An 18739-nucleotide genomic window follows, 5' to 3' on the forward strand; every position below is an offset into this window, starting at 1 on the left:
CTGCAATTGCGGTTTACATATGACACTAGACCACCGCTTGTGTGCGCCATTGCGCGCAAGCACCGGGGGAAAGGGGGGGGGCTCAATTTTTTTTTTTTTTTTTTCTTTTTTCTTTTGCTTTTTTATGTTATTTTGACACCTTTCCTTTCATTTTTTTTTTTTTAAATCATTTTTATTGTTATCACAGTGAATTTAAATATCCCCCATGATAGCAATCTGTGGTGACAGGTACTCTTTTTTAAAAAAATTGGGGTCTTTTAGACTCTAGATCTCTCCTCTGACCTTAACGCATCTGACCACACCAAAATTGGTGTGATAAAATACTTTCCCAATTTCCCAATGGCCCTGCTTATTTCTGGCGAAACAGAAGTCATGAAATGCTCGTAGCCTCCGGCATCTTAGGCCATAGAGATGATTGGAGCCATTCTCATCTCCAATTAGCTCTATGGTTAGACAATTGAACCACCGGCTGCACTCTCGGGTTAACCGGTGGGACAGGAGAGCCCGAGAAAAACCACGGAAGGCTGCGGAAGGCGGCGGTGGGGGGGGGGAGGCCCCTCCCACTGCATGTAAAAGCAGTCTAGCGGCCAATTACCTGCTAGGATTGCTTTTACATGTAAGCCGACCGCTGGCTGTAAAAAACGATACCAAGATGATGCCTAAATCTGCAGGCATCATCCTGGTATAACCACTCAAAGTCCAGCAACGTACCAGTACATTGCTGGTCCTTGTTTGGCATATAGGTTTTTTTTTTTTTCATGCAGCCTGTGGGCTGAACGGAAAAAAAGAGAACCTATCAGAAATCAGCACAGGAATAATGCGTAGTATTACTCATCATTAACCGCCCAAACAACCACCCACTGAATTTAATGATGGGTATACACGACACTATCCACGTATACCAAAATAGGATTTTAACTGCAGTGCTGAAATCAGAAAATCACCACAGCTGCTATCAGCAAAGGTATCCATATATGCTGAGCGCAAACACTGTTTGTGTCAGAATATATAAAATCAATGCGTGGTAGCCGACGAGTACCTGCTAGAGAAACAGGTCACAAAAGAATGAAAAAACAAAGGACATTAAAAAAAAGTACAGTAGGAAGAGTAGGACATATAAAATGACTGACACAACAAAAGTTTTTGGATTCTCATCATTAACCGCCCAAACAACCACCCACTGAATTTAATGATGGGTATACACGGCGCTATCCACGTATACCAAAATAGGATTTTAACTGCAGTGCTGAAATCAGAAAATCACCACAGCTGCTATCAGCAAAGGTATCCATATATGCTGAGCGCAAACACTGTTTGTGTCAGAATATATAAAATCAATGCGTGGTAGCCGACGAGGGACCTGCAAGAGAAACAGGTCACAAAAGAATGAAAAAACAAAGGACATTAAAAAAAAGTACAGTAGGAAGAGTAGGACATATAAAATGACTGACACAACAAAAGTTTTTGGATTCTCATCATTAACCGCCCAAACAACCACCCACTGAATTTAATGATGGGTATACACGGCGCTATCCACGTATACCAAAATAGGATTTTAACTGCAGTGCTGAAATCAGAAAATCACCACAGCTGCTATCAGCAAAGGTATCCATATATGCTGAGCGCAAACGCTGTTTGTGTCAGAATATATAAAATCAATGCGTGGTAGCCGACGAGGGACCTGCAAGAGAAACAGGTCACAAAAGAATGAAAAAACAAACTAAGGACATTGAAAAAAGTACAGTAGGAAGGAGAAGGACATATAAAATTACTGACACAACAGTTTTTGGATCCTTTTATTTTTCTAACTGTTTCTTGATTTGGGACTGCGATCTTCTGCGATCTTCTCTTCCAGCTTGGGTCTCTCAAAATGTCGATGGACATCCAACATCTTTCGAGACCCTGTGTTTATGTGCCCTACACTGTGTCGTGCTGTACCCTACGCTAATACTCCACTAGTGTATGGTAGCGCTCGAAACATTCCCCGATGCAGAGACCAGGTTGGTCAGGACATTTGGGACAATAATAACGGGTGTCACGCCTAAATCCGCGCCTGCTACAGACACGACATCTTTTTTGGGGGTATCTTTGGGTAGGGGTACTCGGGAGGACATAAGGAAAATGCCTCTCATGCAGCCGGCTCACTGCATCTGGAAGGGGAAGTTGGGCAGGCATGCCTCCTGGGTACAGGTAGGCAAGGATGATCTCTTCCTGGAATTCCCGGAAAGATCCAGTTCGTCCTGACGCCCTGTATAGGACAAAGGCGTTCAGCATAGCCAATTGGTAAAGGTAAACAGACACTTTTTTGTACCAGCGTCTGGCTTTACGGGCAACTAAATACGGCGCCAAAAGCTGGTCGTTAAGGTCCACCCCTCCCATGTTAAGGTTATATTCGTGGACACAGAGGGGTTTCTCCACAACGCCAGTTGCCGTAGTGATTTGGATCGTCGTGTCTGCGTGAAGGGAGGACAGAACATAAACATCCCGTGTATCCTTCCACTTCACCGCAAGCAATTTGTCCGTTTTCAAGCAGGCTCTCGCCCCCCGACTAAGACGGGAATTTACAAGCCGTTGGGGGAAGCCCCGGCGATTAGGTCGCACGGTGCCACATGCGCCAATTTGTAAATCGAGAAGGTGACTAAATAGTGGCACGCTTGTATAAAAGTTGTCCACGTACAAATGGTACCCCTTTCCGGATAAGGGTGACACCAAGTCCCAAACGATCTTACCGCTGCTCCCTATGTAGTCTGGGCAGTTGGGGGGCTCCACACAGCTATCTTTTCCCTCATAGACCCGGAAACTAACTGTATAGCCTGTGGCCCTGTCACACAATTTATACAGTTTGACCCCGTACTTGGCACGCTTGCTGGGGAGGTACTGTTTCATAGCAAGGCGGCCAGTAAATTTAATCAGGGACTCGTCAACGCAGACAACTTGTTCGGGGGTAAACAAGGCTGCAAACCGCTGATTGAAGTGGTCTATGAGGGGCCGAATTTTGTGGAGCCGATCGTATTCAGGGTCTCCCCGAGGACGACAGATTTCATTGTCGCTGAAATGCATGAATCGCAGAATTTGCTCGTATCTCCCCCTGGACATGGAGGCAGAGTACATGCGCATATGGTGAACTGGGCTAGTGGACCAATATAGCCGCAATTCACTCTGTTTAGTTATGCCCATGTGGAGGGAAAGGCCCAGAAAGATCTTAAATTCGGAAACCGTTATAGGTTTCCAGCCGAATTGTCTGGCAAGGTGTGAATTTGGGTTGGCGGCGATGAACTGTTGTGCATACAAATTTGATTGATCCACAATCGATCTGTAAAGATCTTCCGTGAAGAACAGCTCATAAAAGTTTAGGGGCGTAAAACCAGCTGTCTCCACGTGGATTCCAGGTTGGGCGGTGAATGGGGGAAGTACTGGCGCTGTAGTATCGGTGGGTTGCCAATTAGGATATGCCAGCGCATCAGGGAGGGCACTATGGGCTCTACGGGCCTGTCTACGAATACGCGGTGGCTGCGGGCCACTACTTGTGCTAGCCACCGCACCAGCTTCAACTGCACTTAGGGGACTCGCCACGTCACCAGGTCTTACTGCAGTGCTGGTTGTACTAGGTCCAGGTTGTACTAGGCCGCTGGCGCTTGCCAGGTCGCCAGAAAAATGAGCGGCACTAGTACCCACACTCTGCTCCATACGAGCACCCTGCGATTCCTGCATCTCAACAACTTCAGAATGGGGTCGGGTACGCCTGGGTCTAACAGGGACCCATCTGTCGTCGGAGCTATCTGTCAGGGAGCCGCTGCCGTCATCAGGTTCATATACTGACACTAATTCGGTCATTGTAGCTTCCCCTTCGCTATCAGATGACTCGGTCAGCATATAACTGAGAAGCTCTTCATCCCTGTACGAACGTTTGGTCATTTTGGCAACTAAATTTACTCGTACAGTGATGCGACTCACAGGTAATAAAAGCACCTGGTTGTCGAAGATTATTTCAAGCGCTACAAAAAAAACTGCTAATGCTAGCAGGGATCAGGCCTGACTCTGCTAACACAGCGGTTTTGTGTCTTGTGTTTTTTTGCAAGTGACAGTAATCTATTGATTACTACACTTGCCTGGGTGAAAGGGTTAAACGCAGGTGCTGGCCGGAATCAGTACTGATCGTGCAAACACCGCGTTTTGGGAACCCTAAACTATGGGGGCGCTAGTATAGTTCTGATCAGATCAGATATTGATCTGTTCAAACACTATACTAGAAAGGGAAGTGTAGGTGCGTGCGTGCGTGCGTGCGTGCGTGTGTGGCAATCAAGGGGTTACTTCTAAACTATGCGCTGGGGATCTGGGGGGGGTGGCGGGGACCCTAAACCTCCTTTGGGAAAGAAACTAGCTAGCTAGCGCAACCTCAAGTCACAATGACACCAATACAAAATACAGTAAAAACAGTATATTATGTGTGTATTAGTGCTAATGTGACAGAGGGTGTAGGGGTTAACGGGATGTGATCAGGGGGGGATCAGGGGTTTAAATCTTTATTGGAAGGGGCTGGCGGGTATCCTAAGGATAAAAGGAACGGTGGCAAGCGCTAAACCTGGTCACAAGTCACACTTATACAGGTATATAGAAAATGCTATATACTGTATACAGTGTGTGTTATGGCAGGGGGTGTAGGGGTGATCAGGGGGGGATCAGGGGATTAAATCTTTATTGGGCGGGTGGCGGGGACCCTAAACCTCCTTGGGACACAAACTTAGTCGCCTGCGCTAATTCTGATCACAATCACACTAATACAAAAATACAAAAACACTGTATATTACGTTTGTATTAGTGCTGATGTGACAGAGGGTGTAGGGGTTAACTAGCGGTGATCAGGGGGGGGTCAGGGGAGATCAGGGGCTTAAATCTTTATTAGGGGGGGGTGGTGGGTAATTCAAGTGGAAAAAGGGGGGTCGCAAGCGCTAGACCTGACCACAAATCACACTTATACGGGTATATAGCAAAATGCTATATACTGTATACGGTGTGTGTTATGGCAGGGGGTGTAGGGGTGATCAGGGGGGGGTCAGGGGCTTAAATCTTTATTGGGCGGGTGGCGGGGACCCTAAACCTTCTTGGGACAGAAACTTAGTCGCCTGCGCTAATTCTGATCACAATCACACTAATACAAAAATACAATAACACCGTATATTGCGTTTGTATTAGTGCTGATGTGACAGAGGGTGTAGGGGTTAACTAGCGGTGATCAGGGGGGGGTCAGGGGAGATCAGGGGCTCAAATCTTTATTAGGGGGGGGTGGGGGGTAATTCAAGTGGAAAAGGGGGGGTCGCAAGTGTTACACCTGTTCACAAATCACACTTATACAGGTATATAGGTATATGCTATATGCTGTATATAGTGTGTGTTGTGTCAGGTGCTGTAGGGGTTAATCGGGGGGGCGATCGGGGGTGAAATGTGCCTATCTAACTGTGTGTGGGTGTGCTTGGTGCAGTACTCACAGTAAGATGTGCTCTCCTCTCACGCTGGATCCAAAAAGACCGTTGTGGGGGGAGGGCACATCTCCTCTAAGCCTGTGTTTACATTTCACAGGCTTAGAGGGAGATCTGATTGGGCAGGACCGATCAACAGGTCCAGACCAAAAATGATTGGCCTGGACCCGATGACTGATCGGTTCTGAACCCAATCGAGCCATCGGTGTCGGCGGGCACGCGCGGGAGCGCGCACAGGACCGGCAGGAAGTAGCGACGTAGACCTACGTCACTCTGCCTGGCCGGGGCCGACTGCCGCAGTAAATATACTGTGCGCAGTCGGCAAGTGGTTAAAGAGACACTTTAAATGCATTACTATAGAAAGAGACCCCTTTAATGTCTTGGTTACTATTAATCATGGCAGGGAAGTGTTCTATACACAAGACAAACAGTAAGGGGGACAGGGGTCACCCATGTCGTGTTCAGTATTTAAGAATAGACTGGAAGGTACATGTGGGAGGTTTATAGAGACAGAATGCTTAAAGGGCTTTCATGTCCTATGAACGGAGTCTCGTAATAAGAATATGTTGTAGTGTCACAAAAAAATTAAAAGAATCAGCTAAGGCACTCAAACACCTTTGGCATCTAGGCTGATGACTATACCTCCTTTGCCTCACCTTGGAAGTTTATCAATGAGACCTACAGTATAATCCTGCGGTTATCTCCTGCCTGGCCTAAGGGTAGAATTCCCACTTGGTCATTGTAGATTAGGGTAAGGATCTAACTGAGTATCTTAGGATCTGAGTTCAGGAAAGCTTTGGGCAAAGTTTGATGTTTTTCCCTTTTTTGGGAATCACTGTAATGTATGAAGGTGTTTTGGATGTGGGGATGGCTTGGCCACAGATAAAGCTAGTAAAGAGGTTGCACATATGTGGGGTGTGGATGTGTTTAAAGGTTTTTGTAGTAGAGGGAGGTAATATCTTGTCAGAGTCATAGTGTGGGTAACCTTTTGGGTCTTTAATAGTATAAGCAGTTTTTGCTACTGTGTCTTCTCTCAACGCATGTGCTTGAAATATGTGGTCTTGAAATATGTGGTCTTAGTTGCCCTGTTTGTAGTACCATTTTTTAAATAAGGTGAGTTTCTTTTCACCTTAGACCAAGAGACAATTATTTTAGTTGTTGTGTTCGGTCTAGTGATGTTATGAAGGGTAGGGGTAGATGAAGAGTAAGAAAAACAGGCTTCCGGTTTCAGTCATTTCAGTTTGAGTACTTGTGCATTAAAGAGCCACAATTCTTTCTAACATAACTTAAGGACTGCATACTAACACATCTACATATATATTGTCATATACAGAAAACCGTTTTTACAATAGAGATCAATTCCATTATTTGATAGCTCAAGTTGTCTGAAAGTTTAAAAGTGCAAATGTTGTAGATTACATTCGTTTTCTTTTTCATCATAACCCCTTAACATTCTAAATAAGAACAAAATATATTCCTTTCTGAAAAAAAAAATCAAACAATAAATGTGCCAGGTATAAAAACTTACCTTTCATGTTATACAGCGTATCTCTGAGCATTTTGAACATTGCTACGTACAGTGGATCACTGAATGTTTTATAATACAGGTCTGCAGTTGGATTTCCCTATAGAAAGAAAAAACCACACTAGATATAAATAAATATACTGTATATATATATATATATATATAAATATATATATATATATATATATATACTGTATATATATATTGTATTTCACAGTGTATAATAAAACACTAAAATAATATCACATTCTGACATGTATTGAGGAACAGGCGACTAAAAGTAGCAGAGTTTATACTGTACAGCAAAGTATTTGCAAAGGATGAGTGTGGAGTAGAGAATATACAGCAAATTTTTTAGAGCGATGTACTGTGCAGTATACAATGTACAACACAGTGTAGACAGTACAGAATGCATAATACGGTTGTACAGGGTATACGTGTGAAGTATATACAACAAATAAGCTCAGTTTCTATTTACCAACCCCTTTAAAGTGTATTTCCCCTTGTGCAGCCAAATTGAGATAACACCTACTTTATATTTGTTACAAATTTCTATTCACACATCACCGTATAAAAAATGTTTTCTTCTGCTATGTAATGATAAAAAAGGGAGTGGGAAGGTACCATAATTAACCCTACCTTTACTATGATGTCAGATCTCATCAAAAGGTTTTAGGCTGGGTTCACACTATTGCGAATTGGATGCAGGTTTCCCCACATCCAATTCGCATGACAGGAGAGTGTGCCCGGCTCTCAATGGAGTTAGTTCACACATCTCCAGGGTGGATACGGAGCGCACTGCAAAGAAATCCTGTGTGTCTTTGGCTCCATTTTTGGCTAAATTCGGACCTAAACCAGTGAACGGGGACGGACCAGACCCCCTGCTGCGAGCCGTGCCATACACAGTGTGAACCCAGCCTTAAAGGGGTTGTAAAGTCAGAAGGTTTTTTATCTTAATGCATTCTTTGCATTAGGATAAAAAAAAACCTTCTGTGTGCAGCAGCCTCCCTCAGCCTCCCTTAATGCTTACCTGAGCCCCCTCTAAATCCAGCGATGTCTAATACTGTCTCAGCCTTCCGGGACTCCCCTACTTATTGGCTAAGACACAGCAACGGTGCCATTGGCTACCGCTGCTGTCAAAGTCAGCTAGCAAATCAGGAAAGAGAGGGGATGGGGCCGAATAGCTTCTCTGCATCTGAATAGATACACGGAGCTGTGACTCGGCTCAGGTGCCCCCATAGCAAGCTGATTGCTTTGGGGGCACTCAAAGGGAGTAAGGAGCCAGGAGCACAGAAGAGGGACCCGAGAAGAGGAGGATCCAGGCTGCCCTTTGCAAATCCATTGCAACAGAGCGGGTAAGTATATCATGTTTATTTTTAGTGAAAAAAAAAAAAGACGAGATTTTACAATCACTTTAAACTAGATTTGAACACTGTCTGTCCTAATGCCTGGGACACATGAAGAGATTAGCTGATCGTCTGTTATATTTTTTTGCATGCTAGTCTCCATATCGAAAATGAAGAGGTAACTAAAGTTATGAAAATTCTCGCACGACAGAACAAAAATTCAGAAGTGATGTAATATATTGCATTTTCGGACGAAAACTGTACTGATTAAATGAAAATCATATGTTCTGGTATGGTATGAGAAAATTGTTCATGCTTGTCCCATCGGATAATATCGGATGAACTGTCGTGATCGGCTCTCGAAAGCTGTGTACTTATGATCAGATTATTGTATCATCGATTCGAAAGCGGTATTTTTCGTACGATTTTCTGATAGTGTGTTTGGGCCAAAAGAGTGGTTAAAACATCTTGCAGCTTGAATTCTGAAATGTATGTTAATGAGGAGAGACTCAGTCAGTCCCCACTTTGTCCTCCACTTTCAATACGTTCAACATACTTTGCAGTCTGCCCAAAATCCTACTTTAAAAAAAAAAAAAAAAAAAGAAAACAACAACAAGGAAGGTAAGAAATATTAAGAAAGTTAGGAATACTAACATACGTATAGTGGTTTTTTTTTTTTTCAAATTTGACCGCAAAAGTGGAACTACACTTTATGCCCAAAGGTACTCTGGGTCTTTCACAAGTCTATCAATGCCCCTTTGTTTATCATGCAGGAGAGTGGGGACAAAGAACACATGACAGATTTACGAAAACTGGAGAGTTCAGCTCTGCATAGAGGCCAATCAGCTTCCAATTTCTTAGTCAACGCTTGATTGAACAAGCTGAAGTTAAAAGTCGATTAGCTACTATGCCCAGTTGCACCAGGTTTTGCACTCCCTAGTTTTAGTAAATCAATCCCATAGCGCACTAGGGAAGAATTGTGGTGGAGTGGAGATAAAGCAAAGCAGAGACACTCAGAAGCGCAGTGTAACGCTGAAATAAAGTAGAGCAGAATGCGAAAGCAAAAAAAAAAAAAAGGTAACCAAAAAAAGGAGGTGGCATGTGTGCTTTGAGGGTACAATATGTGCCACAATCTAGTATCAGTAATAGGAAAACAAATATGCATATTATTATTATATAGTATTTATATAGCACCGACAGTTTACGCAGCGCTTTACAACTTGAGGGTAGACAGTACAAATACAATACACTTTAATACAGTAGGAATCAGAGGACCCTGCTCGTTAGAGCTTACAATCTAAGATAGGGTTCTTAAAAAATGTGAATTGTGTTAGTTACTTTACTGGTTTTAAATTTTGTTTGCAACCTTTTAATTCTTACAGCCTCTGGCAAAATTTGACAGGTTTGGTGTTAACTGCATTGTTTAACCAGCGATAACATGTGATCCAGAGTTGGCATTTGATGTGCAACTAAAATACATCTCATTTTATTGACAAAGTCAGGTGCAGGGAACTCGAAATCTCAAACCTTTATAGCGCTAGCAGAAAATAAGACAGACTACACTTATGTATTCACTCTAGTAATACCCTAGGATAATTTCTGCATAATGTAGGGAAAAATGCATAAAAAAGTGTTAAGGGTACCTCTATAACTTCATTTATCAGGGAATCTAATGAGCTCAACATTGGATCTGCCACAATCTGCTTCACCTGCAAGAAAAAACAAACTATGTTCAGTATAAGGGAAAAAAAATTTGCGTTAACATGTACTATCACCTCTCTTCATATATAAAGTAGATCAAAGAAATACAGTAATGCTACAGTCCCATACTGCCATGCATACTGTACTTATTTAATAGCAAGCCTCAAAAAATATGTTTGAAATGTCATGAAAAAATACATTATCAGTTAGTTTGGAAGATAAACGCATATCTATAGTAGGTTCGTTATGTTGTCCACATTGTAAAATAACTACAATAGGAGTTAATTATTAAGAAAGCCTTCCCACAGATAGCAATTTGCTGGGAAAAGAAACAGGCTAACTAAAACTGGCCCCCACAGCATCTAATTCTTAAGCAGGCCATATGCTGATCGAAATTTGGACAGTCAATGCTAAACCAGCCAAATTTTAATCTGTGTGGGTCTTTCCTGATTGACAAAAGTTGATCTTTTGATGGACAAGCTGGAAAACTTTTTACAGTCAGTGCCTGCAGCAAATAGGCTGATCAGTGTATTCTGTGATCGGCACATCCCATTGTCAGATTACAATTTCCTTCATATCATGGAATCTTCATCCACCTCAGCTGGGTCAATGGAGGAATCGGTTAGTATTTGTTCGTTAGCCTGCTGGCCAAACGAAAAAACAAAAAACAGCTTTCTGTGGTCAGCTTTACCTTTTCTTTTCGGTCATCCACTTCAATTGACAGTAGGGGTAAAGAGAAGAAACCTTGAGAAAAGGCAGGTACACACAGGGTGAATATTTGCGGATTAAACAGAAACCGGCCGACATTCGGCCCGTGTGTAGTGTACAGCAGCCTGTCCAACTGGTCTAATGAGTGGCTTTTATCAAACAGGCATGCTGGACAACCAGTATATGATCAGCGCTTGCTGATCAACGAGCATTGATTACTGTGTTCTGGGGGGGGGGGGGTTCAGATTTGCAGTCAGAACACAATAGCTAAGCAGGTATGATCCCTGTACTAACTAACTGACCGATCTGTTCCTTTTTTTTTTTCGTTCAACCCAGCGTTGTGTACCAGACATAACCTCAGGTTATATTTCAGTCAGAGCTTACAACTCTGTTCCCAACCACATGCGAAAGAGCTTGGCCAACTGTCAAGCAATGCTCTCAAAATGTAAGGAAGAATGTGAGTCACATTGAGGTTGATTTACAGCAAAAAGACTGTGCACATTGCAAGTGCAGTTGCTCTAAAACTTATGAGGGGGAGCTCTGCTGACTTCTATCACCCAATCATGTGCAAGTGAAAATGCAGTTCCTTTATTTTCCTTGCATGTGATTGGGTATTCTTTGTAAAGTGATGCTTTATAAAATAAATAAGGATCAAGCGCCAAGGAGGTCTGAGGCTGTCTAAACAAATTTACAATTGCTGCCAATTGTCTGCAAAAAAGTGCAGTGATACAATAAACCAAGATATAAAAATCGGCGCAACTGTACAAATAAATACATGTCCTAAAGTGACAAGTGCATGACTAATTATACATGTGTAAATTACCTAGAAAATACAAATATTAAATACAAAAAAGTGCACAGTGCTGAATGGTAAGTGGTTACAATATACACATACACACACATACATGTGTATATTACCTAGAAAATACAAATATTAAATACAAAAAAAAGTGCACAGTGCTGAATGGTAAGTGGTTATAATATACACATGCAAAAAACTATATGTATCTGATCAATGATCAAACATGCAATAGTTCGAAATAATTAATGCAAAAAATGTGCTTTACCACGGACTGATGAAATGATCTGTGCAAAATACCGCACAGAATATAAAGTGTTCATTTGTGCAATGTCGCTGAATAAATAACATATCCACAATTCATAACAAGATTAATGTAAAAATATCAAAAAATATCAAAAAATCTTATACCTTGGTTTAAAGTGAAGCTTTACCTTATTTAATAAGCTTTGTAGCAACTGCACTTGCAAAGTGCACTGTCTATTCGCTTTAAGTAAATCTACCCCACAATTACTTTAAAGTAATTAAAGTATATTAAATTTACTTAAATTAAAGTAATTAATTAAAGTAAAGTAAAACCTTAAAGTACCATGTGTATCTCATTGCTCAAGCAAAGGCAGAGCAGGGAGAAGGAATATGTGCAAAGAACGTCTGTGCATAAAAGTGAACCAGTTGCTTTGCTCTGCATGGACAAACCACAAGCTTCATTAAGTGGCATTGATGAAGTGGGACACCCTAAACAGTTGATAGAATGGGTTCTTCAAAAAGTTTCCACAATTTTTATTAAACGTTTCGCAGCCATCTTCACCACAGCGTGACAACTCTTATACTAAACTGCAAGGTCAGCCGGCTTGTCAGACAGTCTAGTCACGTGACACTCTGAGACACAACCACCTACTACTCCCCCAGACCTCACCAATTCCAATGAAAATAAAGTGTGGGAAACTTTTTGAAGACGTCTCATATAATGTGTAACTACATCTAAGCTAAAGCTATCTTATTTGAAATGGTTTGTTTGAAGTAAAGATTGAATGACTATACCATGCTCAGAAGTTGACGCAGCGTTTCCTGTGGAATGTCAAAATCCTTGTTGTTTACACCAGTGAAAAGAGGGGACACAGAGAAGCTGGAGCTGATGGTGGTGAGGTAATAATCCGGGTCTACTGAACTGCCATCTGGCAGATAGGCACCTGAGGGGATTGAAACAGTAAAATTGTTGGTTGTGAAAACAAAAAAAAAACATCTTTTTCCATTAGAGCATCAAAGTTGTAAGCTTACTTTGGAAAAGCTACAGTATAGGAGGTATTTATATATTTACTTCAGGTACTTATATAGCGTCCTCAATTTAAGCAGCGCTTCACAATATATACATATTGCAAATTTATGTCAGTCCCTACCCTCAAGGAGCTTGCAAAATAAGGTCCCTAACTCACATATAAACACATACTAGGACCAAATCTGACAGGATTCAATTAACCTACCAGCATGCCTTTGGAATGTGGAAGGAAACCGGAGTATCCGAAGGAAACCCACGCAGGCACAGGGAGAACATGCATATTTACGGTAGTGTCATGGTTGGGATTCGAACTGGCGATCTTAGTTCTGCTAGGCAGAAGTGCTAACTACTTATCCGCTTTTCTCTTCCCTCAGGTTTTTGAACCAGAATTCTAAATAATCATAAGAGCAGGATGTCTAAGAGCTTTGAAAACAAAGCACTGCTTATTCAAACTAACAAACACAGTAGCATGTGTTGCAATGCATTCTCGCTTATACTGTCCTGTGTCTATGGACACAGCTTTATTTTATTAAGCTACCAAGGGTTATACTTCCACCTACAGCGGAAATGGAAACTAGACACACAGAAATTGAAAGGCAGCGCCCTACAGGCTATAACCTCTCCCACCTTGCCAGTTACAGCAAACAGTCCAAACAAATGTAGATCTAAGACCCAGAAGCTTGATGACAAAAAGCCCATAAAGAAGTCACTAAAATTTTCTTCTGGTCAGGCTCCGCATCTCAAGCCTGTGCTATGACTCAGAAAGATTGTACGCATCTACTTTCCTTTTTTGCGGCACAAGCCACGCTCTCTGGCGCTTTTGTTAAGGTTTCCTCCACACACTCTGGTAATACTCTGTAAATGTCCCCCATTAGTGTCCCCCCTTACATCAGGTGTCTTTACCAGAGTAATTAATTACAATCAGAGTGCCACCTTATATCGGGTATTCCTGTCAGAGTGCCTCCTTACATCAGGTGTCCCCATCAGAGTGTCCACTTACATCAGGTTTCTGCATCAGAAGACCACCTTACATCTGGTGTCTCCCATCAGTGTGCCCCCTTACACAATTAGTCCCCATCAAGAGTGCCCTATTATATAGGGTTCCCCCATCACAGTGCCTCCTTACATTAGGACTCGTCAGCACATCAGGAGTGTCGATCAGAGTGCCCCTTTACATCAGATGTCCCCATCAGAGTGCCCCCTACATAAGGTTTCCCCATTACTTTAGGTGTGCCCATCAGAGTACTCCCTGACATTAGTTGTCCCCATCAGAGTGCCCCTTTACATGAGCTGTCCCTATCACATTGCCACCTTACATCAGGTGTCTCAGAGTGCCCCCATAACACATGAGCCCATCAGAGTACCCCTTTATCATATATGCCCATCAGCATGCCCCCTTAACATAAAATGTGCCCATCAGAGTGCTTCCCTTCTTAACATAAAATTTGCCCATCAGAGTTCCTCTTAACATAAAATGTTCCCATTAGCATGCCCCTTATTTTATGCTAAGGGGCATACGTGTAGGCGCATTTTATGTTAAGGGGCACTCTGATGAGCACATTTTGTTGTGCCCATCAGCGTGTCCCTTAACCAAAGATGTGCCCATCAGAGTGCCCCTTAGCGTAAAATGTGTCCTTCAGTGTGCCCCTTAACGTAAAATGGGTCCTTCAGTGTGCCCCTTCACGTAAAATGTGTCCCTTAGTTTATGTTAAGGGGCACTTTGATGGGCACAACAAAGTGTGCTTATCAGCATGCCCCCTAACAAAGTGTGCCCATCAGAGTGCACCTGTAAATCTCTGTGAAGTACACACACACACACACACCATACCTTGAGGGCAGGCAGAGAGTGGGAGCCAGCAAAAGTAGCAAGCTGCAGGGGGTGGAAGCTGCTCCGAGAACCTTGGTGAAGGGGGCAGGGCGCATATGTGATGTAACACCATGCCTTGCGGGCAGGTAGAAAGTGTGACTTGGGAGAGATAGCGAGGCAGGGAGTGGGCCACACACACACACACAAGTCACTGGTTGCTGGGACTCCCCAGAAACGAAAGACTGCTGAGCAGTGGGGATCTGGCACATTAGACTGGTGGGCTGACGGTCCAGACAGAAGAGACGCTTGGTCTGCGTTTTCCTACCACAGTCCACCATTTGACGGCTGTTGTAGAGTAAAAAACCAAGTCCCTAAGAGGTAATTCTAATGGTCCCACACTACATCCAGACACTAGAAGGTGATAAAAGAGGTCATCTTGGCCAAAATGGATATTTGTGGTTTCAAAACAACCTTATCTTTATAGAAAATCAATTGGGATTCCAAACGGAGCAATGCTGAGAACTTGGAATATCCTCCAGCCAAAGTGAGGGCACCAATGGCCCCTTACGGACATGTCCTATGTCAAGGAAATATCCCAAATAGGTTCAACCTAGGTTTTGTCACACTAGCCTAAAATCCCACAGTTAAAGTGGGGCTAAAAAAAGGGGGATCAACTTATAAAACCCTTTGAAAAAAATTACAAATCACTTCAATATCAGCATGAAGAAAAACATTAGAGCAAATGGATAAAAACCTCATAACCTCAAACTAGTAAAAATAAGTCTTCCTCATACTATGATAAAGCTAGTGGGAATAAGTCTCCCCGTCACTCAAAAGTTGGATTTTAACAGCCAAGTCTTCAAAGCCAGCCACCAGAAAGATCACTGGCTAACAGACAGTTAGTTGACTATGTAAGACAAACAGATTGCAATACCATACTCTCTGAAGCTAATCCATTGCTACTATATGAATGGACTGGAATGCCCTCACTTTGAAAGCAGATAAGAAAGTAACTTCATCCGAGAAAAGGCAAAGATCAGGACCATGGGACTAATCCCAGAGTGCTACCAGGACATAGATCGTATATATGTACCGGAACATCTTCTTATGATGAGGTCGTTCTGCTTGACCGGAAGAATAATGTAAGCAAAGTCCAAAATACTGAATGAAAGTTTGGATTCTCCCCCCCCCCCCCACCCCAAAGACCAACAGACAGATTGTCCAGAATCATGCCCCAATCCAGAAGGTTGGCATCCATCATAACTTATTGATGGCTGCCAAGTCTCCTCAATGATGGCAGACCAGAACTAAATGAAACAATACAGTACCTTCTGAAACCTTAGAGGGTATACAAAGATGTTAAGTGGGTTTAAGACCAAGATGTCCAGTAAGCTGCCATTCAGCTTACTGGAAAAAAACCTTGACATCTGACAGATGAAGGAATGAAAATGGATAACTTCCTGGTTTAACAATTCCCACATGGCTAAAACAAAGTCCATCCAAAGATATAGAAGACATAGAATAAATATTGAGATGGAGGGCGCAGGTGGAACTCTAATTTGTGACTTTTGGATACAACCTCCCTCACCATTGCTCTGAAAGCCACCAAAAACTTTGCACAGGTCATCGGACCTGGGGGTAGACCTTTGTGCTTTGGCAGATTTATTTGCAGGTTAGGAGCTTCTGGTCTGCCAAGGACATTTAGAATTCCCTGAACCTGAGGTAATGGAAGTCCAGGAACTGAGAATTGACCGGGAATAATAAAATAACTTTTCAATGCACTATAGCAACGTGTCGATCCTTAGTTTTCATGGGCCAAAAAGATGGTCCCCCAGGAAGGATAAGCGCAACATTTCCTTGTTTGCTCCGCAAACCAGCCCTGCAGATCTGAACAGCAGGACAAATTACTAAAGAAATAACCCGGCTAGTATCCAGCAAAGTGTCACACAAAATTTACACAAGAAACATCTGGACAATGCAATATGAGTTTTAATGCCAGCTGTAATGCGACTGTAAAGAAGGTATAGACAATTTCCCAACAAAAAAACCTCCTCAAAAGGTTAGAGTTCAATGAGGAGCTTTTAGGTCTATGAGGACCAAGCACAGACCAGTATTAGAAAAATAAAAACTGTAGAATCTAGGGCAGGGATCCTCAAACTACGGCCCTCCAGCTGTTGCGGAAATACACATCCCATGGGGCATTGTAAAACTCTGACATTCACAGACATGACTAGGCATGATGGGAATTGTAGTTCCTGAACAACTGGAGGGCCATAGTTTGAAGACCCCTGATCTAGGGTCTTGATTAGAAAGGACACAAATTCTTCTAAAAATCAGCTTGTGGAATGCCTTCTTTTAGGGAATGGAGGGACTCCATGTCCAACAATGAATCCCCTGGAGAGTCTCCGTCAAAATCAGAGAGAACAAACAGACCCACCACTATACAATGTAACCTCTATTGGCAAGGTAATGCAAAGAATACTCATTTGCACGATTAAGACCAGCTCCGCCAAAAAACAATATTACCAGTGATGAGTTTGTAGACTAGAATCAAGTGTAGTAAATAGAACCCAAGTCCTTATAAAATAAGGGATGCAATTTACAATGGTAATGCAAAATTGTAAAGTATAGTACTGGTATATAATCCTATGCAAATACATAGGAAAGTCCCTGTGATAATGATAAATACAGCTGCCTCTGTAAAAATATCACATATACAGTCTCTGCCACTGCAGAACCATTAGTCTGCCAGTTCTCACAACAGGGAGTCTTCAGAAACAGGGACAGGTGATCAATTACTTTTTATTTTCCTTGTTCACTCATACGGTGGGGAAAATAATTATTTGATTCCATGCAGATTTTGCAAGTTTGCCCACTTACAAAGAAATGAAGGGTCTATAATTTTTATCATAGGTGTATTTTAAATGATAGAGACAGAAAATAAACAAAAAAACAGAAAAACACATGATACAAATGTTATAAATTGAGTTGCACTTCAGTGAGTAAAATAAGTATTTGATCCCCAAGCAAAACATGACTTAGTACTTGGTAAAGAAACCATTGTTGGCAAGCAAAGAGGCAAGACGTTTCCTGTAGCTGGTGACCAGGTTTGCACAGATCTCAGGAGGGAATTTGGTCTACTCTTTTTTACAGATCTCTGAATCCTTAGAAAATGTCAGCTCCCTCCATAAAAATTTCTATAGGATTAAGGTCTGGAGACTGGCTAGGCTACTCCATGACCTTAATGTGCTTCTTCTTGAGCCACTCATTTGTTGCCTTGGCGGTATGTTTTGGATCATTGCCATGCTGAAAGACCTAGCCATTACCCATCTTAGGTGTTCTGGCAGGGAAGAAGGTTCTCATCCAAGATTTTACAATACATGGCCCCATCCATTGGCCCCTCAAGTCATGCCAATGAACATCTAAATGATTTAGAGAAGGATTGGGGGAAAGTGCTGTGGTCAGATGAGACCAAAACGGAGCTCTTTGGCATTAACCCAACTCGCCGTGTTTGGAGGAAGAAAATTGGATTTTTGTAAGATCTTACCGTAAAATCCTTTTCTCTTAGCTCATTGACAGACGTAGTCCTCTTTGATTCTCATCAATAGGTTATGCTGCCCTCTACAGGAGTAGGACTAGGCAGAAAGAAAAAACGTTCTGCTAGGGCAACAAGATTGTGGAATTCTCTACCACAAGAGGTGGTTTCTGCGGGTAGTATGGTGGCTTTCAAAAGACTCTTAGACTTACATCTCAAGGATCAGAACATTCAGGGGTATGGGAGATGATTACAGCCACACATGCCTACACAGGTTGAACTGGATGGACTATTGTCTTTATTCAACCTCACCTACTATGTAACTATGTAACTATGTAACTATGTTCTGGCTCCACCTTAGGGGCAGTCCCAGAGGGTATATCCTCTCTCTCTCTGCTACAGGATGTTAGTTATGTCACAAAGCAGTGTCAGAGAATTTAACCCAAGCCAACTCAATGATAGAGGGGCGGGTACTACGTCTGTCAATGAGCTAAGAGAAAAGGATTTTACGGTAAGATCTTACAAAAATCCAATTTTCTCTGTCGCTCATTGACAGACGTAGTCC

The 18739-nt window shown here is 42.4% G+C and overlaps 1 protein-coding gene across 2 annotated transcripts in view; it reads right to left on the minus strand.

Annotated features, from left to right (window-relative positions):
• The window catches only part of PI4KA (phosphatidylinositol 4-kinase alpha), a 293423-nt gene that overhangs the window by 227312 nt on the left and 47372 nt on the right, over positions 1-18739 (minus strand). For both annotated transcript variants that reach the window (XM_082244087.1, XM_082244086.1), the window contains exons 8-10: positions 12598-12746; positions 9992-10057; positions 7006-7102 (exon numbers count right to left, since the gene is read on the minus strand). In XM_082244087.1, the coding sequence (XP_082100213.1) occupies positions 7006-7102; positions 9992-10057; positions 12598-12746 (312 nt within the window). The remainder of the gene's footprint in view (positions 1-7005; positions 7103-9991; positions 10058-12597; positions 12747-18739) is intronic.

This window comes from Pelophylax lessonae (assembly GCF_965119305.1).
Source record: "Pelophylax lessonae genome assembly, chromosome: 1".
Taxonomy (NCBI): Eukaryota; Metazoa; Chordata; class Amphibia; order Anura; family Ranidae; genus Pelophylax; species Pelophylax lessonae.